General features: G+C 35.5%; 1 protein-coding gene across 3 annotated transcripts in view; it reads right to left on the bottom strand.

Annotated features, from left to right (window-relative positions):
- The window catches only part of TMPRSS15 (transmembrane serine protease 15), a gene marked incomplete at both ends in the record, with an annotated part of 138,186 nt that overhangs the window by 42,303 nt on the left and 69,893 nt on the right, over positions 1-25,990 (bottom strand). For all 3 annotated transcript variants that reach the window (XM_082838999.1, XM_082839000.1, XM_082839001.1), the window contains 5 exons: positions 1,682-1,811; positions 3,146-3,256; positions 19,640-19,780; positions 21,744-21,869; positions 24,544-24,633. In XM_082838999.1, coding sequence (XP_082695125.1) covers positions 1,682-1,811; positions 3,146-3,256; positions 19,640-19,780; positions 21,744-21,869; positions 24,544-24,633 — 598 coding nt within the window. The remainder of the gene's footprint in view (positions 1-1,681; positions 1,812-3,145; positions 3,257-19,639; positions 19,781-21,743; positions 21,870-24,543; positions 24,634-25,990) is intronic.

Below are 25,990 nucleotides of genomic sequence, written 5' to 3'. Positions count from 1 at the left end.
CCAAATAATACACATAAACCAAATTGATGATTATTTACATGATGGATGGTAAAACTCACTTCCTCCATTTGAATTTGACAAGAACTGCCTTCCTGACGAGGATGACATCACTTGCATGAGACTTGGAGCTGGCGAGTTCCCATTCTGAAGGAACAGCATTTTGGGAGGTAAAGGGAGCTGAAAGCTCTCAATCCAACTAGTAGTTATCCAACTTCTAGTATCCAAGAAGTTATAGAGCATTTCTGACACTCTGACTGGGGCCTCAACACATTTTCCTGTTGTAAAATATCTCTATGTGGTGGTTAGGTGCTATTTTTGGCACTGGTAATCAATATAACTCTCCAAGTCTACTAGAAATTAAACACTGCACTAACATTATTTCTAGTGGAAAATATGTTTTGGGTTTTGAAATAAATTTCAAAAATCTGTGTATAGAATGATGACTCTATGAATTATTAATCAGCAAGAAGGGCCCCTTAAGAGGAAAGCAGTAAATTACCTTTGATTTTGATGAACTAGAAATAGCTGAGATAACTTGGAAATGCTGGGAGTATAGGTGGATGTGGACTTAAATTATTTTCCTTTGTAACTTTGTGTAATCTTCTAAAATAAATTAGAAAAAAATTCTCCAGTTCAAAGTGGAAAGGAAATTATAATGATTTATAACTGGCAAATGTATACTTCTGGCATACATTTATTTAGCTAGAAATATTTATATTTACATATATACTTATACATAAAGAATAATTTATTGCTTCAACAAATATTTTTTAGCACCTGTATTTTGAAACAAATATAAGTCTAGATATTAGCAATGCAATAATGGATAAAATAGACATGGGTCTTACATTTATAGACTTCTTAGTTTACAGGCCAACCTGGTAAATAATATAGTGCTATGAGTGATAAATAACCATATGTGACCCAATATGGTTAAGTCTCTCAAATCATGAATACCAAAGGATCAGAATGGTGAATTAGAGTTGACAGATTATACAGCGTAAATGAAGTAAATTATTACTACTTATCACCCACCATTTTTTACCTCATCACTTTTGAGACTGATGGGAAGGTAAAAAACGAATATAGTGAACTTATATATTTGAGGTAATATATTATGATATTAAACTGCGATGTAAAGTAAATTTTTGGTGAATCATTAATACGGCATTGTCACTTGAATTAAGTCTTGTAATTTTGCATATTCTTTATTACAATAATTATACTGATACAGATCTTCTGAAAGAACTATTATGAACATGTCACAAAGATACAGCAAAAGCATGTTCTCTGCGTTACCCTTGTGATTAGTTATATACATTATAATATAGCATAAAATGGAATATTTCCTTTTCTTAAAAATTTACAGAAAATATTTAATGACATGAGAAATGTTCATGTGTAAGTAGCCTACAAGACAGAGCATAATATGGTATTTTGTATGATTTTGTAATATACTATTTCTGTATACTTATATTTATGTAATATTTATAAAAAGGTTATTAACTGTGGTTGTTGTTTGAGAATGGGGTTAGGCAAGATTTTTATTTTTTTCCTTTTGATCATGTATATTTTCTAAATCCATAACTTCCATAAATTTTAAATTTCTTAATAAACCCAATTTGAAACCCATAAAAATGCTTGAGAATAATTTAAGAGAGAGCTGGGTAGAATTACTTACCCTAGTCCCAGCAGCTGACAAACATCATTTGAAATCTGGGTCGTCCAGTTCTCAGCACAAGCTACATGCCATATGCTCTGTATTCTGAACTGCACCAAACCACGGTTTGTCGTGCCATTGAAGAGACGCACTAAAGAGATTAGATCATACATAGGGTCATTGTGACCTAAGTTGATAAAAGGAAATGATGGACTCTAAACATGCAATGTTCATAACATTGAGAATTTAGAGATTGATAGTATGTAATTTTTCGTAACAGTATGCTGGAAGTCTTAAGTTGAAAAAGATAAATTTGGTAGACTTAATTTTGCTCTTTCATATGACTATAAAAAGGGAAAGGGCAGAGATATGTGAGTTCACTGCATACCAATACAGCAAATAAACAGAAAATGAAGCTTTTTGAAGAGAATATCTTACAAATGTGTTCTCTAAAAGAAGGAAAACTCAAGTTCAGGAATAACTGTAAGCATTTTTTTTCCTACTTCTTTCTCCAGAAGCTATTTTCTTTGCCCTTATTCTTTTGCTGTTTGGTTTCCATCATCTTCCCCTCTATCTTACAACTATTTTGGATAGAGTGTTAAGGCCATTAGTGGCTAAGTGGGGATTGGGTTAAGCTAAGCTAGTTTATCAAACAGGTAAAATATCACCCATCATAGTTTTACCCACAGACGCCACATTGTAATTCTGTAAGTGAATGTTATGTTTACATTTTTTCCCTATTATAAAAAGAATAACAGCCTGCACTTTAGAATTAGACAGACTTAGGCTGGAAACACAGCTCTAGCCCTTGCTAGGTGTGTGATCTTTGGCAGCCCCTTAACTCCTCCAAGCCTCAGCTTTCTCATGACTGAAATAGAGTTCATTCTAATTACGTTAAGATTGTTTTACAGCACTTAGTTACAGTGCATGGCACATCATAAATAGCATTAAGTATGTGCTCTGAAATAAAAGTAAGACAGAGTAAAAGTAGCCATTACTCCTAATGTGATAGAGATCTGGAGTGGGGCTGGACAGGAGTCGCAGGCAGAAGGAGTAGTAGATACTGAAGAACCAAGCATGTGAAGGAACAAGTCTAAGAAAGACAGTTATAAATGAGCATGAGGGTGCCTCTGTGTGTAGGCAATGTACAGAGTATAATAGTTAATAAGAGTGATGCTAGAGAGCCTGGTGTGGGCTGTTGTCTCTCTGTGGTATTTTATGCTTTTTACCTGAAGATGGGTTGTCCTAGACTTAAAGTTATTAAATGTAGTCAAGTTTAAACAAACAAACAGAAACAAGAGTTTGCATGTTAGCTTTTATTCTAACCAGAATGGTGACAGCGGTGCTGAAATCACCAGGAGATCGTAACTTCAGAGTACCAAAATATATCCTAATAAATATAGTCATAATCTTCCTTTCACATCTGTAGAATCCAAATGTAGAGGTTAAGCTGATAAAAAGTATTTTCCTAAAAATAAAACGTACCACAATGTGCTTCATCTGAGCCATCCTTACAGTGTGGAAAACTGTCACAGAGATTCACCAGCGGGACACACTCTCCATTTTTACACTGAAAATTGTCTTCCTTGCAGGGCTCTGTGGGGGAAAAATATGTACTGTATAGGATAAAGAAATGACAGACGGTTCTAGAGTACCCATCCCATTTCTGCCCCTTTAAACATCCTGTTATTTGCCACAGTGCATAGTTAAAGCTGGCTTTGATATTGACTATGACTACACACTTACTGCTCAGAATGTTTCTGCAATAGTTCTGTCAAAGCCAGAGGCATGGCTTAAGAAGAGCATGTATAAAACCTTAAGCATCTCCTTTGCAGCAGAGGGCGGGGCAGTTGCAAGAGATGGCTGAGAGGTTTTGGACATACCTCTTCCGCACCATCTCTGTGAGTCTCAAATTCTTCCAACCCAAATGAACATATCGGCCTGGCCAAAAAGTTCATTCATAAGATGTTATGGGAAAACCAGAACAAACTTTTTGGCCAGCCCAGTACAAGTAACAACCACTGGCATGTTACACAAGCATAAAGAGATCTCTTGGTTTTACCATCCAAATGATACCTCCAGAACTTTATTATATAGAAATGTGGAAGGGGCCTTTTGGTGGGATCAAAGTTGGACCAGGCTGGAAGCAGTGAGCTTGATTAAAATGTGATGAGATGGGAAAAAGTCATCTAAAGAAATGGAACCTGCAATAGTGGTAATTTGAAGGGAGGTAGGAATGGAGAGCCAAACAAGAAAAGCAGGGTTGGAGTCATGGGAATGTGCTTGGACATTAAGAAACAGAAGGAAAATGAAGAGGCTGGACAAAGAAGGAACTGAGTAGATCCGGTAGTTTTTTCCAGAATTTGAGTTGTGCAGAAAGATGTCTACTTGAAATACTCATTGTTTAAAAGGAGTGAGAACTATGTTTCCTGTAAATGTTTGTTTAAATCTTAAGGACTTTTGCCCTGGGAGAGTCTTCATCTCACTGGAAAGAAGGGTTTGCTTTCCTCAAGTTGTTTTCTGATTGACTTGGGAGGGGTAGCTACATCCTGATATTAGGATCTCTGTTGGGGCCACACGGGATTTGGACCCTCTGAGAAAGGAAATATTAGTTGGGTATGGAGAAGCTTGAAGTTTCTTCCCCTAGTGGTGCATGCACAACAATAATGGGGAAGAAAAAGCACTTGAAAAAAAAAAAAGGAACAGGGAGACCTGTATTTTAAAAGCTATTAATGAATATTAATCATTGACTACTATACTGTACTGTTTTCATAGATACACAATTCATGTTAAAATGGTTTCAAAAACAAATGGTACTGGTCTCCACAGAGACTTTCTGAATTTATGATGGCCAAATGTAATGACACCTGAAAGGAATAATTTCTGTTGCTTTAGAATCTAGGTTGTAGCCCCAAATCTGTGAGCATTGACAAATACTGTAATGTTCTAAAGAGAGGTACTAAATGTAGCCATACTAATACTTTAAAAATTACCAAAACTAGTCTGGTGACTATAAATTTCTAGCTAGCACCTATTTCCAGCTATGAAAAAGAGGATTCGAGTTTTTTTCTAGAAACAGACTAAATAAGGGTCTTAAGGAATAGTGTTTTCATGTGCAACATGGGAGGAAGTTGCCATTCAGCAAACCAAGTGAAGGATGCCCCGAGAGAACCAACTCATACTGGGTTGCCTTAAAGAAGAGAGGTCATCTCACTCCCCAGCTGAAAGTTTGTTACACTGCAGAGTCATAAGGGCTAGTGCTTACACGGGACTAGTGCAGGGACTTTCAGGTACTTTTTTCAGCTGGGACCACAGTAAAAATACATATTTTAAATTGTACTCTAGGGCACACCCCAATGTGTATATGTGTGTGTGTGTGTGAGTGTGTGTGCATGTAACTAAATTAAAATTTACTTTGTTCTGTTATTTCTATTCTATTCTATTCCATTCCATCCCATCCCATCCCATCCCATCCCATCCCATCCCATCCCATCCCATCCCATCCCATCCCATCCCATCCCATCCCATCCTATTCTATTCTATTCTATTCTATTCTATTCTATTCTATTCTATTCTATTCCATCCCATTCCATCCATTTTTCTCCATAGCAAAGAATGGTGGCCAAAACTCAATAAATTGATTTCATGATACACTTTTATTTTGTTGTTTTCCTGCGGTACGCGGGCCTCTTACTGCTGTGGCCTCTCCCGTTGCGGAGCACAGGCTCCGAACACGCAGGCTCAGCAGCCACGGCTCACGGGCCCAGCCGCTCTGTGGCATGTGGGATCTTCCCAGACCGGAGCACGAACCCGTGTCCCCTGCATCGGCAGGCGGACTCTCAACCACTGCGCCACCAGGGAAGTCCTCATGATACACTTTTTGAAAAATACCAGACTAAACTGAAGTATAGTGAAAAATTTCATGGGAGATGGTAACTTTAGTGTTCTAAATTTTGTGGGTAGATAACTATATAAATAAAGATCAGTATTCACTTCCTGTGTAATGAATTTAGAAGCCAGACATTTGGCTGGAACTTTCCTTGATGATAGTTAAGTATAAGAGAGAGGGTGGCAGTAGAAAAAACCTGCATTTTCTCCATGTGCAGGGCAGTGCATGAGTTTCGTTTTCGCCACATGGACACTGGGAAAGATAACTGAGTGACAGCCGCCTGTCAGGACAAGCTGGCTCCAGCACAAATACGTGCAGGAATGAAGCCTGGCTGGTGGGGATTATGAGCAAAGCAGGGTTATAAGAGATCACAGGGTAAGTAGTGTACTACCCATGCCTACTGTGCTGTGGTCCTGGGGAGGGGGGAGAGGAACACACCAAAGAACCCACAACTCTGTTCTACAAAAGAGTTAGCATTTGTCCAGGAGCTACTGTTAGCTGAAAGAAAACTACAGTGGTGGAAGATTATCCTTTTCTGCCTCTCTTCCAACACTGGAGCTATGGGAAGATGGAAGGGAAAGAAAGTGGGAAATAAGTTAAAGACAATATTTCCACCTTCTTCTACTTTAAGATATCGGGCCAAGATTTGTGCCTGAGTTGGGAGATTTTAAAAAAAAGAGCTGTGACTTAGATGATATTAAGGTTTTAATGTTGTATTTGTACATTTTAATACCTAAAAGTGAGGTTTAATTACCCAGTTAAGAAAATTGCATGCCTAAAATAACTGGAAAAATGAAGAGATCTGCCTGAAATATCCCAGAATAAAAAGAGAGATTTGGGGCTTCCCTGGTGGCACAGTGGTTGAGAGTCCGCCTGCCGATGCAGGAGACACGGCTTCGTTTCCCGGTCCGGGAAGATCCCACATGCCGCGGAGCGGCTGGGCCCATGAGCCATGGCTGCTGAGCCTGCGCGTCCGGAGCCTGTGCTCCACAACCGGAGAGGCCACAACAGTGAGAGGCCCGCATACCGCAAAAAAAAAAAAAAAAAAAAAAAAAAAAAAGAGATTTGAAATAAAGTAAGTAGAGAAAAATAAAGTTTTATCTGTTTATATTCTCATCGGGTCCATTCTTTAAATTTAATGTACAATGTACTATCTGTAATACCCTTATGTCTTGTTTCTTCATTTTATATGCTTAGGACTTGACAAAATGACTGGAACAGAGTAGGAAATCAGTAGATATTTGTTAAGTGTTAAGTGAATTAATTTATGGTGAATGAGTGACATGCCTCAAAAATCAGTATGAACCTTAGTAATAGAGTTGACACAATACAAAGAAATCTTTAAAAGTATGATTTCAAAAAAACATTTAAAAATTAGGCAGTTGATTGGCTGATGGTAACTCTATTGATTTGAAAAATAAAAATTGATTCTATGAATTATGAAGATAAAATTTACTGATTTGAGTGGTGGTTAAAACATAAGCTCTGGAATCATATGACTGGTTTGATCTGCAGCTTAGCCATTTCCTATTTTTTTTTTAACATCTTTATTGGAGTATAATTGCTTTACAATGCTGTGTTAGTTTCTGCTTTATAACAAAGTGAATCAGTTATACATATATATCCCCATATCTCTTCCCTCTTGCATCTCCCTCCCTTCCACCCTCTCTATCCCACCCCTCTAGGTGGTCACAAAGCACCGAGCTGATCTCCCTGTGCTATGCGGCTGTTTCCCACTAGCTACCGGTTTTACATTTGGTAGTGTATATATGTCCATGCCACTCTCTTACTTTGTCCTAGTTTACCCTTCCCCTTCCCTGTGCCCTCAAGTCCATTCTCTAGTAGGTCTCTGTCTTTATTCCCATCCTGCCCCTAGGTTCTTCATGACCTTTTTTTTTTTTTTTTTAGATTCCATATATATGTGTTAGCATACAGTATTTGTTTTTCTCTTTTTGACTTATTTCACTATGTATGACAGACTCTAGGTCCATCCACCTCACTACAAATAACTCAATTTTGTTTCTTTTTATGGCTGAGTAATATTCCATTGTGTATATGTGCCACATCTTCTTTATCCATTCATCTGTCGATGGACACTTAGGTTGCTTCCATGTCCTGGCTATTGTAAATAGAGTTGCAATGAACATTATGGTACATGACTCTTTTTGAATTATGGTTTTCTCAGGGTATATGCCCAGTAGTAGGATTGCTGGGTCGTATGGTAGTTCTATTTTTAGTTTTTTAAGGAACCTCCATACTGGCTGTATCAATTTACATTGCCACCAACAGTGCAAGAGGGTTCCCTATTCTCCACACCCTCTCCAGCAGTTATTGTTTGTAGATTTTTTAATGATGGCCATTCTGACTGGTGTGAGGTGATAGCTCATTGTAGTTTTGATTTGCATTTCTCTAATGATTAATGATGTTGAGAATTCTTTCATGTGTTTGTTGGCAATCTGTATATCTTCTTTGGAGAAATGTCTATTCAGGTCTTTTGCCTATTTTTGGATTGGGTTGTTTCTTTTTTTGATATTGAGCTGCATGAGCTGCTTGTATATTTTGGAGATTAATCCTTTGTCAGTTGCTTCATTTGCAAATATCTTCTCCCATTTTGAGGGTTGTCTTTTCATCTTGTTTATGGTTTCCTTTGCTGTGTAAAAGCTTTTGAGTTTCATTAGGTCCCATTTGTTTGTTTTTATTTCCATTTCTCTAGGAGGAGGGTCAAAAAGGATCTTTCTGTGATTTATGTCATAGAGTGTTCTGCCTATGTTTTCCTCTAAGAGTTTTATAGTGTCTGGCCTTATATTTAGGTCTTTAATCCATTTTGAGTTTATTTTTGTGTATGGTGTTCTAATTTCATTCTTTTACATGCAGCTGTACAGTTTTTCCAGCACCACTTATTGAAGAGGCTGTCTTTTCTCCATTGTATATTCTTGCCTCCTTTATCAAAAATAAGGTGACCATATGTGTGTGGATTTATCTCTGGGCTTTCTATCCTGTTCCATTGATCTATATTTCTGTTTTTGTGCCAATACCATACTAGCCACTTCCTTTTTATTTATTTTTGACCCTGGGCAAATAAATTAGTCTTTCAGAAACTCAGTTTCCTTCACTGTCAAATAGGATAAATACTACTTATGTCTTAGGTATATCATGAGAGTAAATTTTTATAAAGTTAAATGCATTTAGTATACCAATATGAATACATTGAATGCAGAATAAATTTTATCCTTAACAGCAAAGTATTGATAGTAACATTTAGAAATCATCCTTTTCATTGATATTTTTAAGTTACTATTCTTACTTCTATGTTCTGGTTGTGCGACTTTCCCCTCCAGATAATGCAAGAAATCACACATAATCCTTTCCTCTGGGTATCTCACAACAATAATTGGAGCTGTTTGTATAGGTTATTTTAAACTTTGATGAAGTCTATATTTTTTTAATCCAAATTTAAGTTACTTTAATAAAAATACTTTAAGGAAGGCATGACTAGGCTGGTTGTTTCTACAAATCTTTATCCAATGAGAGTAAGTTACAGATATCAAGTATAATACTATTAGGGAGGTTCTTGTAAATTTAATTATCAATTTATTTCACAAACATATTTTTTTTTGTTTTTTTTTTTTTGCGGTACGCGGGCCTCTCACTCTTGTGGCTTCTCCCGTTGCAGAGCACAGGCTCCGGACGCGCAGGCTCAGCAGCTGTGGCTCACGGGCCTAGCTGCTCCACAGCATGTGGGATCTTCTCGCACCGGGGTATGAACCCGTGTCCCCTGCATCGGCAGGTGGACTCTCAACCACTGCGCCACCAGGGAAGCCCCACAAACACATATTTTTAAACCAGGTTAGTGAGATGATAAATGGGCAAAGACAGCTACTTACTCTACAGGCAAGTATTAATGTTCTAACTGAATTTACATTTTAATCTTTCTAGTGTTAATTTTCAGTTAGCAAACAGGAATAGTTAAAGCTAGGTACATATGTTTTTGAATTTATATATTCTATTTTAAATCTATACTTAATAAGTATTATATTTATTTAAAAACCTGATGGCCTAATTATGTACCCATAATCAAATATCATAATATACTTATAGAATGTTAGTCACAGCTAGTTATTTTTATATTACCCCATTTCTTTGTTTTCATAGTTTGTTAAAATCATTATGTAAAAATGAGTTTTCAATATCAATAATTTAATAATAGATAATTTATTAATAATTTTACTCTTTTACTAGTGTAGCCAGGCTATATTTAATTGGAGAACACATATCCATTGAATGAAAATTTAAATATCTGAATATCTGAATAAAAATATGAATGAAAACATGTATAAATATCTGAAAATTGTAATTTATTTTTGTGCTCTAGCCAAAGCTGTTAAGGTTATACCGTATGAACATAGAAATATTAACCTATTTCTATAAGATGAATATATTGGATGAAAAAATGCTGTATGGAGCAAAACAATCTATTGCTGCTGAACTGAAAAGAATGACAAATTCTGAGGAGAAGTGTGAATAAACTCAAAATTTCCCTTTACATGCATGAACTGAATTCTGATTCTTTGCAACATATAACAGCTCGGCTTCATTAAGAAGTCTTTAATCCAAAAGTTTAACTCTCTGTGGCCTCTTATATCTTATTTCTGATAATTTTATACCCATAGTGAGAGAGAGAAAAAAAAATATTGCTAAGAACTGAATGTTCCCATCTCCTTTTTATGAAGTCTCCAGTAGTCCTGCCTCATTTAGTCAACATATGCTTGGTTTTAATGGAACTGAATTGATCTCTAAGGCACATGCCACACAATCTGGGGAGGGCTCTAAACCCCTAAATGTAATCAGCTGCCACTTCCACAGTTGCCAGATAAGCACTATTGAATTCCAAATTAAGATTCTGATATTCAGAAAAGAGCAATGAAGGGACCTTCAGAGGAGAGTGATCTTAATAAATCTATATTTCATATACTCTAGTTTAATGTAAATAAAATGTGAAAACTAAGATAAAGAAAGGAGATACAAAAATATGTTATATAATTGTTTTATTCATCAACTGAATGCTTTGGAAGGTGTCCCTAAAATATCTCAGAAGATAAATGAAGCACATACATGCTGCAAATTTATGATATTCCTTTGATCCCTTTTTCCTAAAATGACCAGCAAAGCAGAGCACCAATATAAACAGATATGTGTGCCTAATGTCTCTTTCCACTACCAGTGTGATTATCTGTCACTGCCAATTCCCTGTTTCTATAATTGCTTTTCAGCCTTTTGGTGTAAAAATCTCTCTGGGAGAAGATTGTGCTGATGATGACTCAATCCCTCCATTTTCTGCTCTCCAGCAGCATCTGTCCTGTGGCCAAGAGGGATATGAAACCACATTCCCAGCATATTAAGCACACAGTGATGGTCATGGAAGACTCCATTTTAGCTTCAATTTCTCTAACTGATTTATTACCTAAATAACATAATCATAGTAACTGAAATCTAGTGAAAGGGCAAACAAATATAAGCAACACCTATGCCATAAATCTCCAATCTATTTTTTGTTGGAAGCCATAGATTACGTTCTTTTGGCTTTTATCTTGAAGGGAAATTTATTGTACTATTTTTCAAAATCCTAATGTATTTATCTTATTATAAGACTCTAATGAAAGCTAGTAACTGTAATATTTTTAATAGAAGAGATGTTGCTGCCTTCCTTTTCCCAACCTATTCTCTTTCCACTTCTTTCCTCCCTTTTCCCTTACAATTTAAAATATGGCTTTAAAGACCTACTATTTCTCTAAAATTTCAAGATGCTTTCACTTTTGCAGATGGTGGAATGCTCAATAATTATTTCAGTTGTTTGGATTTGTAAATAAATTCACTCCCTTATTGGTTAGAGCTATTAGTTTTCTTATCTCATTAGTTCAGTTGGTTTTACTATTCATCTTCATTTCTTTAAAAATATAGTACTTCTCAGCCAAAGACCAATATCATATGATATTGCTTATATGTGGAATCTAAAAACATGATACATAAGTTTATTCTTTTTGGTGCGATGGTGAATGGGATTGTTTTCTTAACTTCTCTTTCTGATCTTTTGTTGTTAATGTATAGGAATGCAAAGGATTTCTGTGTGTTAATTTTGTATCCTGCAACTTTACCAAATTCATCCATGAGCTCCAGTAGTTTTCTGATGGCAACTTTAGAATTTTCTATGTAACTAACAGAACATTGTAAATCATCCTTACTTCAATAAAAATTTTAAAAAAATTAAAAAATGATACAAATGAAATTATTTACAAAACAGAAAGAGACTCACAGACATAGAAAACAAACTTATGTTTACCAAAGGGGGAAGGGGGTTGGGGGAGGGATAAATTAGGAGGTTGGGATTAACATATACACACTACTATATGTAAAATATATAGATAACAAACAAGGACCTACTGTATAGCACAGGGAAGTATACTCAATATTTTGTAATAACCTATAAGGAAAAATAATGTGAAAAGAAATATATATATATGTATATATAGTATATATAACTGAATCGCTGTGCTGTACACCTGAAGCTAACACAGTATAATAAATCAACTATATTTCAATAAAAAGAAGAAAGTGAAAAAAAAAGTTTATGTTTGCAGTTCATGTTAATTTGGTGAATAGATATGGGACAATATTAAACAGCTAATAATTAATTAGAGTTGCAGTTAATATAATGTGCTACAAGTTCTTAGTTTATTTTGTGTTTTTATACTTACTAGAAATAAATGTTGAAAAATAAATTTTATTGTAATAACAAATAAATAAATATAATAAATTTTAAAAATATATAGTATTTCTCAAAAGTTCCTTTCATGACATCCTCGGAAAAAAGTTGGGAGGCCCTCCCCTCCAAGAGAATAACTATTACGTATTTTCTTGCTCTATTTTAAAATACTTTATAGAACTGAGCACTTAATTCTACATATTATTGTATGTATTTCAATCCCAATCTCCCAATTCATCCACCCCTACCACCACCCCTGCTTTCCCGCCTTGGTGTCCATACGTTAGTTCTCTACATCTGTGTCTCTCTTTCTGCCTTGCAAACTAGTCATCAGTACAATTATTCTGGATTCCACACATATGTGTTAGCATATGATATTTGTTTTTCTCTTTCTGACTTACCTCACTCTGTATGACAGTCTCTAGGTCCATCCACATCTCCACAAAAGACCCAGTTTTGTTCCTTTTTATGGCTGACTAATATTCCATTGTGTATATGTACCACAGCTTCTTTAACCATTCATCTGTCCATGGACACTCAGGTTGCTTCCATGTCCTGGCTATTGTAAATAGTGCTGTAATGAATATTGTGGTACGTGTGTGTGCTGAATTATGATTTTCTCTGGGTATATGCCCAGTAGTGGGATTGCAGGGTCATATGGTAATTCTATTTTTAGTTTTTTAAGGAACCTCCATATTGTTCTCAATAGTGGCTGTATCAACTTACATTCCCACCAACAGTTCAAGAGGGTTCCCTTTTCTCCACACCCTCTCCAGCATTTGCTGTTTGTAGATTTCCTGATGATGCCCATTCTAACTGGTGTGAGGTAATACCTCATTGTAGTTTTTATTTGCATTTCTCTAATAATTAGTGATGTTGAGCAGCTTTTCATGTGACCCTTGGCCATCTGTATGTCTTCTTTGGAGAAATGTCTATTTAGGTCTTCTGCCCATTTTTTGATTGGGTTGCTTGTTTTTTTAATATTGAGCTGCATGAGCTGTTTAGATATTTTGGAGATTAGTCCTTTGTCTATTGATTTGTTTGCAAGTATTTTCTTCCATTCTGAGTTGTCTTTTTGTCTTGTTTATGGTTTCCTTTGCTGTGCAAAAGCTTTGACGTTTCATTAGGTCCATTTGTTTATTTTTGTTTTTATTTCCCTTACTCTAGGAGGTGGATCAAAAAGGATCTTGCTGTGATTTATGTCATAGAGTGTTCTTCCTATGTTTTCCTCTAAGAGCTTTATAGTTTCTGGCATTACATTTAGGTCTTTAATCCATTTTGAGTTTATTTTTGTGTATGGTGTTAGGGAGTGTTGTAATTTCATTCTTTTACATGTAGCTGTCCAGTTTTCCCTGCACCACTTATTTTTTAATTTTTATTTTATACTTTTTTAACATCTTTATTGGAGTATAATTGCTTTACAATGGTGGTTGGTTTCTGCTTTATAACAAAGTAAATCAGCTATACATATAGATATATCCTCATATCTCTTCCCTCTTGCGTTTCCCTCCTTCCCACCCTCCCTATCCCACCCCTCTAGGTGGTCACAAACACTGAGCTGATCTCTGTGCTATGCAGCTGCTTCCCACTAGCTATCAGTTTTACATTTGGTAGCCCAGCACCACTTATTGAAGAGACTGTCTTTTCTCCATTGTATATCCTTGCCTCCTTTATCATAGATTAGTTAACCATAGGTGCGTGGGTTTATCTCTGGGCTTTCTATCCTGTTCCATTCATCTATATTTCTGTTTTTGTGCCAGTACCATATTGTCTTGATTACTGTAGCTTTGCAGATAGTCTGAAGTCAGGAAGTCTGATTCCTCCAGCTCTATTTTTTTTCCCTCAAGATTGCTTTTGTTATTTGGGGTCTTTTGTGTCTCCACACAAATTTTAAGATATTTTGTTCTAGTTGTGTGAAAAATGCCATTGGTAATTTGGTAGGGATTGTGTTGAACCTGTAGATCACTTTGGTTAGTATAGTCATATTCACAATATTTATTCTTCCAATCCAAGAACATGGTATATCTCTACATCTGTTTGTATCATCTTTGTTGTTGTTGGGTTTTTTTTTTTTGTTTTTTTTTTTGCGGTACGTGGGTGTCTCACTGTCGTGGCCTCTCCCGTTGCGGAGCACAGGCTCCAGACGTGCAGGCTCAGTGGCCATGGCTCACAGGCCCAGCCGCTCCGTAGCATGTGGGATCCTCCCGGACCGGGGCACGAACCCATGTCCTCTGCATCGGCAGGCAAACTCTCAACCACTGTGCCACCAGGGAAGCCCCTGTTTGTATCATCTTTGATTTCTTTTATCAGTGTCTTATAGTTTTCTGAGTACAGGCCTTTTACCTCTTTAGGTAGGTTTATTCTTAAGTATTTTATTCTTTTTCTTGCAATGGTGAATGGGATTGTTTCCTTAATTTCTCTCTCGGATATTTCATTGTTAGTGTATAGGAATGCAAGAGATTTCTGTGCATTAATTTTGTATCCTGCAACTTTACCAAATTCATTGATTAGCTCTAGCAGTTTTCTGGTGGCATCATTAGGTTTTTTTCTGTATAGTATCATGTCATCTGCAAACAGTGACAGCTTTACTTCTTCTTTTCCAATTTGTATTCTTTTAATTTCTTTTTCTTCTCTGGTTGCCATGGCCAGGACTTCCAAAACTATGTTGAATAACAGTGGCAAGAGTGGGCATTGTTGTCATGTCCCTGATCTTAGAGGAAATGCTTTCAGTTTTTCACCATTGAGAATGATGTTTGCTGTGGGTTTGTTGTATTTGGCCTTTATTATGTTGAGGTAGGTTCCCTCTATGCCCACTTTCTGGAGAGTTTTTAATCATAAATCGGTGTTGAATTTTGTCAAAAGCTTTTTCTGCATCTATTGATATGATCATGTGGTTTTTATCCTTCAGTTTGTTAATATGGTGTATCACATTGAGTGATTTGCATATATTGAAGAATCCTTGCATCTCTGGGATAAATCCCACTTGATCATGGTGTATGATCCTTTTAATGTGTTGTTGGATTCTGTTTGCTAACATTTTGTTGAGGGTTTTTGCATCTATATTCATCAGTGATATTGGTATGTACTTTTCTTTTTGTAGTATCTTTGGTTTTGGTATCAGGGTGATGGTGGCCTCGCAGAATGAGTTTGGGAGTGTTCCTGCTTCTGCAATTTTTTGGGAGAGTTTGAGAAGGGTGCATGTTAGCTCTTCTCTAAATGTTTGATAGAATTCACCTGTGAAGTGATCTGCTTCTGGACTTTTGTTTGTTGGAAGATTTTTAATCACAGTTTCAATTTCATTACTTGTGATCGGTCTGTTCATATTTTCTATTTCTTCCTGGTTCAGTCTTGGAAGGTTATACCTTTCTAAGAATTTGTCCATTTCTTCCAGGTTGTCCATTTTATTGGGATAGAGTTGCTTGTAGTCGTCTCTTATGATTCTTTTTATTTCTGTGGTATCCATTTTAACTTCTCCTTTTTCATTTCTAATTTTATTGATTTGAGTCATCTCCATCTTTTTCTTGATGAGTCTGGCTAAAGGTTTATCCATTTTGTTTATCTTCTCAAAGAACCTGCTTTTAGCTTTATTGATCTTTGCTATTGTTTTCTATGTTTCTCTTTCATTTATTTCTGCTCTGATCTTTATAATTTCTTTCCTTCCACTAACTTTGGGTTTTGTTTGTTCTTCTTTCTGTAGTTCCTTTAGGTGTAAGGTTAGATTGTTTATTTGTGATTTTTTTTTTTTTGTCTTTTGAGGTAAGATTTTATTGCTGTAAACATCCCTCTTAAAACTGCTTTTGCTGCATCCCATAGGTTTTGGATCGTCATATTTTCCTTGTCATTTGTCTCGAGGTATTTTTTTATTTCCTCTTTGATTTCTTCAGTGATCTCTTGGTTATTTAGTAACGTATTGTTTAGCCTCCATATGTTTGTGTTTTTTATGTTTTTCTCCCTGTAACTGATTTATAATTTCATAGCATTGGGGTCCAAAAAGATGCTTGATATGATTTCAATTTTCTTAAATTTACTAAGGCTTGATGTGACCCAAGATGTGATCTACCCTGTAGAATGTTCTTTGTGCACTTGAGAAGAAAGTTTATTCTGCTGTTTTTGGAGGTAATGTCCTATAAATATCAGTGAAATCTATCTGGTCTGTTGTATCATTTAAAGCTTGTGTTTCCTTATTAATTTTCTGTCTGGATGATCTGTCCATTGGTGTAAGTGAGGTGTTAAAATCCCCCACTATTATTGTGTTACTGTTGATTTCCTCTTTTATAGCTGTTAGCATTTACCTTATGTATTGAGGTGCTCCTATGTTAAGTGCATAAATATTTATAATGTTATATCTTCTTCTTGGATTGATCCCTTGTTCATTATGTAGTGTCTTTCCTTGTCTCTTGTAACATTCTTTATTTTAAAGTCTATTTTATCTGGTATGAATATTGCTACTCCAGCTTTCTTTTGATTTCCATTTGCATGGAATATCATTTTCCATCCCCCCACTTTCAGTCTGTATGTGTCCCTAGGTTTCAAGTGGGTCTCTTGTAGACAGCATATATACAGTCTTGTTTTTGTATCCATTCAGTGAGCCTGTGTCTTTTGGTTGGAGCATTTAATCCATTCACATTTAAGGTAATTATCGATATGTATGTTCCTATTACCATTTTCTTAATTGTTTTGTGTTTGTTTTTGTAGGTCCTTTTCTTCTCTTCTTTTTCCCACTTAGAGAAGTTCCTTCAGCATTTGTTGTAGAGCTGGTTTGGTGGTGCTGAATTTTCTTAGCTTTTGCTTGTCTGTAAAGCTTTTGAAATCTCCATCGCATCTGAATGAGATCCTTGCTGGGTAGAGTAATCTTGGTTGTAGGTTCTTCCCTTTCATCACTTTAAATATATAGTGCCACTTGTAGTTTTTTTGCTGAGAAATCAGCTGTTAACCTTTTGGGAGTTCCCTTGTATGTTATTGGTCATTTTTCCCTTGTTGTTTTTAATAATTTTTCTTTGTCTTTAATATTTGCCCTGAATTGATACAGCCACTATGGAGGACAGTATGGAGGTTGCTTAAAAAACTACAAATAGAACTACCATATGAGCCAACAATCCCACTACTCGGCATATACCCTGAGAAAACCATAATTCAAAAAGAGTCGTGTACCAAAATGTTCATTGCAGGTTTATTTACAATAGCCAGGAGATGGAAAAAACCTAAGTGTCCATCATCAGATGAATGGATAAAAAAAGATGTGGCACATATATACAATGGAATATTACTCAGCCATAGAAAGAAATGAAACTGAGCTATTTGTAGTAAGGTGGATGGACCTAGAGTCTGTCATACAGAGTTAAGTAAGTCAGAAAGAGAAAAACAAATACTGCTAACACATATATATGGAATTTAAGAAAAAAAATGTCATGAAGAACATAGGAGTAAGACAGGAATAAAGACACAGACCTACTAGAGAATGGACTTGAGGTTATGGGGAGGGGGAAGGGTAAGCTGTGACAAAGCGAGAGAGTGGCATACACTACCAAATGTAAAATAGATAGCTAGTGGGAAGCAACTGCATAGCACAGGGAGATCAGCTCGGTGCTTTGTGACCACCTAGAGGGGTGGGATAGGGAGCGTGGGAGGGAGGGAGACGCAAGAGGGAAGAGATATGGGAACATATGTATATGTATAACTGATTCACTTTGTTATAAAGCAGAAACTAACACACCATTGTAAAGCAATTATACTCCAATAAAGATGTAAAAAAAAAAAATTGCCAATTCGATTACTATGTGTCTCAGTGTGTTTCTCCTTGGGTTTATCCTGCCTGGGACTCTCTGTGCTTCCTGGACTTGGGTGGCTATTTCCTTTTGCATGTTAGGGATGTTTTCAACTATAATCTCTTCAAGTATTTTCTCAGGTCCTTTCTCTCTCTCTTCTCCTTCTGGGACCCCTGTAATGTGAATGTTGTTGCGTTTTATGTTGTCCCAGAGGTCTTTAAGGCTGTCTTCATTTCTTTCATTCTTTTTTCTTTATTTTGTTTCACGGCAGTAAATTCCACCATTCCGTCTTCCAGGTCACTTATCCGTTCTTCCTCCTCAGTTATTCTGCTATTGATTCCTTCTTGCGTATTTTTCATTTCAGCTATTGTATTGCTCATCTCTGTTTGTTTATTCTTTAATTCATCTATGTCTTTATTAAACATTTCTTTCATCTTCTTGATTTTTGCCTCCATTCTTTTTCCGAGGTCCTGGATCATCTTTACTATCATTATTCTGAATTCTTTTTCTGGAAGGTTGCCTATCTCCACTTCATTTAATTGTTTTTCTCTGTTTTATCTTGTTCCTTCTTCTGGTAAATAGTCCTGTGCCTTTTAATTTTGTCTATCTTTCTGTGAATGTGGTTTTTGTTCCACAGGTTGCAGGATTATAGTTCTTCTTGCTTCTCTTGTCTGCCCACTGGTGGATGATGCTATCTAAGGGGCTTCTTCAGTCTTCCTGATGGGAGGGACTGGTGGTGTGTAGAGCTGGCTGTTGCTCTGGTGAGCAGAGCTCAGTAAAATTTTAATCTCCTTGTCTTTTGATGGGTGGGTCTGAGTTTCCTCCCTGTTGGTTGTTTGGCCTGAGGTGACCCAGCACTGGAGGCTACAGGCCCTTTAGTGGGGCTAATAGTTAACTCCGGGAGGGCTCATGCCAAGGAGTACTTCCCAGAACTAGTGCTGCCAGGGTCCTTGTCCCCATGGTGAGCCACAGCCACCCGCTATCTCTTCAGGAGACCCTCCAACACTAGTAGGTAGGTCTGGTTCATTCTCTTATGGGGTCATTGCTCCTTCCCCTTGGGTCCTGATGCATACACTACTTTGTGTGTGTCCTCCAAGAGTGGAGTCTCTGTTTACCTCAGTCCTGTTGAAGTCCTGCAATCAAATTCTGCTAGCCTTCAAGTCTGATTCTCTGGGATTTCCTCTTCCCATTGCCAGACCCCCAGATTGGGAAGCCTGAAAAGGGCTCAGAGCCATCACTCCAGTGGGTGAACTCCTGTGGTATAATTGTTCTCCAGTTTGTGAGTCACCCACCCAGCAGTTATGGGATTTGATTTTGTGATTGCGCCCCTCCTACTGTCTCATTGCAGCTTCTCCTTTGTCTTTAGATGTGGGGTATCTTTTTTAGTGAGTTCCAGTGTCTTCCTGTTTGTGACTGTTCAGCAGTTAGCTGTGAAGGTGCTCTTGCAAGAGGGAGTGAGCGCACGTCCTTCTACTCCGCCATCTTGAACAAATCTTCCCTCCTGTATGTTTCTACTGTTTTGCTCCAAAAGTTACAAGGCAACATGTAATCCCGAGTGCACTTACCTGGAATCCCCAAGTGATAGCCAGTAGTGAAATTTGCTTTAAATCCCCCTTTTGCCATCACATCATCAGTGATAAAAAGCACAGTCATTCTGTTGGTGGTTGAGAACACATCCTTTACTGGACCAGGCCCTGTGTACACAGCTGCTCAAAAAAAAAAAAAAAATTAGTGAGATGATCCTTTGACTCTAGAAGGAATATACCCTTTTTCTCAGTTCTGTCTCCCAGAGGTATGAAACATGCAGCCTGGCTTGCTCAGGAAGCACCACATGTAAGTAAATGCATACATTCTCTTACATTTTAGGCACTGCTTCTAGGAAAGCCAACTTCTCTACTGATCTTTTCCAGTATTACTTAAGGTTTCTGCAGCTCTATAATTTAATGATGAATTACTCATAATATTGTCTGGCTTTGCATCACTACTATTTAAAGCTCATGTTATCACAGAAAAATAATTGTTTGCCTGTTTTTAAAGACCCTTATAAAATAACAGAGCTTATAGTCTCCCTTAATAATTTTTTGTCTAAATTTATTTTATATTTTTTATAAATTGAATCACTAACCTAATCTGAAAGATGAATTAATTAGAGACTGATAATATAAAGCTAAATGATGGTTTTCAATTTTTTCCCTCTAATCCCTGGGCTTTGAGGGTTTCATAAACAATAAAATATTCTTTATTAAAAACTAAAGGCTTCAGTTAGTTTAAAAATACATTCATCTTATTAAATATTTTATATATTGGAATCCTTGAAAGTGATTCTGTATCAAAAGAACTTCTCACCTACATATTTGAAAAGGATGATTCTGAGATCCTTTTGGAATTCGTATTTACTTTTCCGTGATTGATGGATATACTAAGAGGTGAAATGATAAAAATTGATTTTTCTTAGATCATGAGAACACTGAAGTTTTTATTAGAAAGACAGAGTAAACTGAAAATGGAAAAACTACTCAAAATGTGTTTATAACTGTATTGAAAATCAAATTTGAAGTTCCTCAGTTCTTGCTAGCACAAGGCTCCTCACCTCACTGAGACTTTCATTGTTATTTGTTCTGTGTGTGGCTCTCAAAATCCTCTCCCAGGAAACTTGTACTTTAGAACTTTGTGGGATTTTTCTGAAGAGCCTACATAATGGTGACTGATTAGTATGGTTGGGGAACCCTCTCCACCACTCTGCTCCTTCATTGCTATAGAGCATGCCTTCTGGAGTCTTCATCCACTGGTTGCAGTGTTTATGTGACTGTATAGCTATCTGACTGGATTTTATAGGAAATAATTAATACAGGTTTAAAGTACAGTTAGATAAAATACTTTTACTTGTAAAGTGTGCTGTTTCTGCATTCCAGTTGACATTTCATGTATTTTCATAGTTCAGTGTGTGACTTATCAAGAGACACTTCTTTCTTAAAAATTGGTAGTAATTGAGCAAGATATTAGCCATTATACTTGATAGATTTTTATTATATTAACATGTATTTTATGATCTAGGTATAATAATTTCCTGTAGAATAGAACACTTTCCCCCTATGTCTATTTAAAAAAAATAATGATCAACAGATGTTAGGGAAAAATCAACTTGCTCAACTTTTGACTCATTCTCAGATACTTATATAGAAGCAACTAGTACTAGAGACACAGACAATCAAAGTAATAGTGAAACACAAAGTAAAAAGCATTTAAAAATTTTGCATAACAAACACAATTGTTCCTCTAGTTTGAAGTGAAATAAAACATAATATAATAGCTATCTTTGGAAATACGATGTACACATAATGCATAGAAAACTGCATAATGGATGTTCTTAGCTTTTAGTCTCTAAAGTGTAATGCTTATTGTAGTAAATTAATATCAGCTGGTAGGAACTGCTGAATCAAAACTACGAATCTTCGTTTGCCAAGAATGCTTCAGAAAAATACCATTCTGTCATCATTGTAAACACTCCCCATATTGGAAGCGTGACATACAGTTTGACATGTTACTCTACTGCTGTAATTTCACTTTGCTAATTGTAAAAGAGTGACTACATTTATTGAGAAATGCTCTCTCCATCAGTCCAGTGTCTTGAGCCATACAACCTTCACAATATTTAAACTGGAGACTTACCTAAGAGCAAGGAATCATCTCCTTCACCATCTCTGATTTCAACAACATCTGCAATATTTTCTAAGTCAAATGTTTGAAAGTGAAGCTGAATATTTTTTCCCTTTTGTGCATTTAAATTCCAAACACCTTAAAAGTAATAAATAACAACATAGTTTAAACATAGTTCTTTTGATTTCTCTTCAAAACTTCAATCTCTTGAGAATTTCAAATTACTTTCAAAGATTTATTTCATTTTATATAAACCAATATTACAAGCTGTTTGTGTGTGTGAAGAAACATTTTGTCTATTCCAGAATATTTGTAGTAAAATTTCAACTAATTTTTATAATTTACTGTAATTTGAAATAATTTGAAATAAATAATTTGAAATAATTTGAAATAATTTCAATAAAATGAAATTTTATAATTTACTGTAATTTGAAATAAATAATTTGAAATAATTTGAAATAATTTCAATAAAATGAAATAATTTACTGTAATTGAATTTGCTTTATTTCATATAAAATGGAATACTTTAATCAAAGCTTGCCAATAAGCTTTTACTCCTACAATCTAAAATTTATGAATGTCAAAGATGTGAATATTCTATTTCCATTTATTTTATTTCCATGACTAAATGCAGAGGAAAACGAAGTGATTAAAATGCAATTTGTAGGGCAACTAAACTTTAATATTTCTTTAAGCAATTGTTGCCATTATTTATGTGTCATATGATGGTAGTTCCTTTTGGAACAAAACAAAACAAAATTACTAGCCTTAGTAACAACAAACACTCCTTGATCTTTATTGATTCCTTAAAAGATTTAGTCTTTAGATTTTGTTCTAGGTTCTTTCCTCATTCTGCTTGAGTGTTCTCATTCACTCTTAAGGAAATCATTTCATCAACATAGTAATGACATCTAAGTCTTTATTTTCTACACTTTTTTTTGAGAAGCAGATCCATTTATTCAATTATTTACTGTGTACAGATGTACGTATCTCAAATTCAACATGTAATACAGGGAACACTCAATTATCTCTTTCCCCAACTCATTCCTTTTTTCATTCTTCCTATCTTGGTGAATAGCACCACTAATCATCTAATCATAGTTGTCTATACCAGAAACCTCTGCATCTCCCTTGATGTCCTCTCTCCTACTGCATCCAATCAATCACCAAGGCTGCCAATACTACCTCCTATATCCCTGGAATCCCATTTCCTTCTCAGTCTCCACTGCCACTATCTGAGTTCAAGTCACCTTTATTTTTCATCTCCTAATTGTTGATGCTGATGGCTCCCTTACCACCTGTCTCTGATTCTACAGCCAGACGGATTCATCGAAGATGCAAACATGATTTCATCACTATTTTCCTCTAAACCATTTAAAATATCCTTAGTGCTCTCAGAATAAAATCCAAACTGCTTAATGTGGTGTGAAATACCTTCACACTTCAATTTCATTTGTTATTATTACTTAACTTTGCTTGAAAATTCAAGAAAAAAAAATCAAGGTCTTCTACCTCTGAACTTTTTGTATGTTAGGTACCTCTCATGTCCCTCCACAGTCTCCTGCCTTTGCACTTATTACAAACAGTACCTTAGACATTTTGTGATGCCTGACAATTTATCTGAATCCTTATGTAGACTGAATTATGTTTGTTTCTTCTTTACTTACTTCAGTTCCTAACAGATGAAGCATTCAATAAATATTTGTTGAATAAATCAATAAATTTAATAAATTTCTCCAAATTGTTCTTTCAATGTTCTGCTTATTTTCAGATATTTTTAAATCATTACTTTGTACAAACGACACGTTTAAAAGATATTTCCAATGCGAAGAAGAGATGATCATCTCTGGTTCCCCATACAAGTCAAATTAGATTAATGGCTGTTTATTTTTTTGGAATCAGATATCTCCCTATAATAGTGACTCTATTATCCTATCAAAATAATACTTATCTCTGGATCATTTGAAGGAAGAAATGACATTTTCTAATGACACATTTTTCACTATTATTGGGGCATTTTTTTCACTGGTAGAATTTTCCATTTAGGTTGGTGGTGTTATGGATGGCTGTGAAAGGCAGGGGAAGAACATGTATGTTTCTCAGAACTACTGGAGTGGAATCTTTGTAGGATGGGCCTGGGAATCTGCATCTTTAACACAGACAATCTCTAAGCAGCCTTATGAGCTTCTCTATTTAGGACTAATGACCTAGAGATAAGCTTTTTATGGTTTTAGCATACTAGTCTATTCTTCTCTCTACACTTAGAATATTTTAGTGATCCTCTTTATTAGTTCATCTTTTATATTGGGAATCTAATCACATTACTATAACTGCCTGCTTTATTGACCTTAGTCTATATTTATAAAGGGTGTGTATGTCACAACTGGCTCTTTGCTTTTTATACTTTCCACTACCTTATTCTATGGAATTGCAACTTTGTTATACACACCATAAACATTATATGCATAATCAAGGGGAGTGGTGTCTGGGGTAAGGCTGACTCTTTCACTTACTGGTTTTATTCAACTTTTAAATTTGGGAAATATAATAATATCATCTGTTTTAAAGAATTATTGTGAGAACTGTCTAAAATAAGGTATATAAAGCATTAGTGCAGTGACTGGCATAAAATAAATGCTAAAAAGTTAGTAATTAATTATTGTTATTCTTGTTATCATTCTATTAAACAATCTCACAGATGTGGTAGTTGTATTCAGATACAGCAAATTTATAATTACTTTGCTGTGTCAAGGGGAGAATGTAACTTTGATATATACATTTGTTTCTCATGGCTGGAAAAGAAATGACTCACAGAAAGCCTGATTAGGGTAGTTGTTTGGAAAGTTCATAGACATGAATGTTGTATTTGGCTCCCACAGTTCAAAAGGTCCTCCACAGTCCGCTGAAAAGGAAAGCATTGAAAAATCATTAGTAACATATTTTTTATTTCAGACATAATACTATATGCCCATAAATTTCCAATTATATTTCTTGGAATACTGGTTTTGACAGATACATTTTAGAGTTTGTGTAAGGGAAAAATATAGGTTAACAGGTCTCTTTACTGAAGAATTTCTCAGAACCTTAAATATTCTTATGTTCTTTGTGATTCTCCAAGAAGGCATAATAGTATTCAACATTTCCCAAAATTATTTAGGCAAGAAAACAATTTTGAAAGCATCTTTTATAAATAGGCTTCATGAAATAAGGTATCAATGCTCTACTGTAGAAAAAAAGATGAATCTTCATAATAGAACAAACCTTACATCTGTCACTCTCTGATGAGAAGGGCTAGTAAATTACTAATCCTGCCATTTCTTGTTATTTCTTCTTTTTTCCTACTTTTTTTTTCAGTAGAGAAGAAGCTTCACCATCCTGAATATTGTATTGAGGCATTTGACTGTCAGGAAAGGGGGATAAAATCTCTACCTTCTAGATAATTGGCCTAGACTGTTCAGGAGTCAATTTGGAACTGAACTTAATGCAAATTTATTAGAAAAAAATAGAGCACAGATCTTCCAGTTAAGAGTATGATGCTTCAAGTGGGTTAACTAACTTTATGAAATTCTTAATCTACTTTATTTATCTTGCTTATTAGAAAGACATTCTAAACTAATGTAAAACTTCATCAACCACTTTGAGTATCCCAGTTCTATCATTTTTTATTACCATGTTATACTTAAGATCAAAAGAATAAAAATAATCTAATTAGAAGAATATATAAAACTGAGATAAGTAGATAATTTTTCTATTATTAAAGGCAGACGATAATGGTATTACTTCCTCCCAATAACACAGAAATCAGATTAGAGGAGGGAAAAATTAAATGTCTCTACATCTACAGCAGTGATTTCCATCAGATCCTCTTGTTTGATCCCTCTTTTACATGTTATCTGCCTCATTTATGTAGATCCTTTCAATTCATGCTCACCTTTCAAGTTTGTATGTAATAATCTTCTTAGAGTTTGGTTTTATGATATGTACAACGGGACAAAGAGAGGCAGTTGCTGTGGCTCAAACTAGTATCATTGCCAAGATATCCTATTCTGTAAGGTTTTGTTCTGTAAGGGTTTGGTCTACCTTATATGCCCTCCTGCGACTGGCTTGTCCAGAACCAGCTGAACTTAGCAAGAATAATAAAATCTTTTTTAAAAACCTTACTGTTTGCAAAGTTTCCATGCACATTGTCTTATCTGGAGAGAGAAGGTGGTGTATAAAGGAAAGATGTGTTGGAGTTGGTGGATTAAAACTATCGTTCT

This window comes from Leucopleurus acutus (genome assembly GCF_964270905.1).
Source record: "Leucopleurus acutus genome assembly, chromosome: 5".
In the NCBI taxonomy this organism is placed as follows: domain Eukaryota; kingdom Metazoa; phylum Chordata; class Mammalia; order Artiodactyla; family Delphinidae; genus Leucopleurus; species Leucopleurus acutus.
This window is presented reverse-complemented; position numbering and strand designations above follow the sequence as displayed.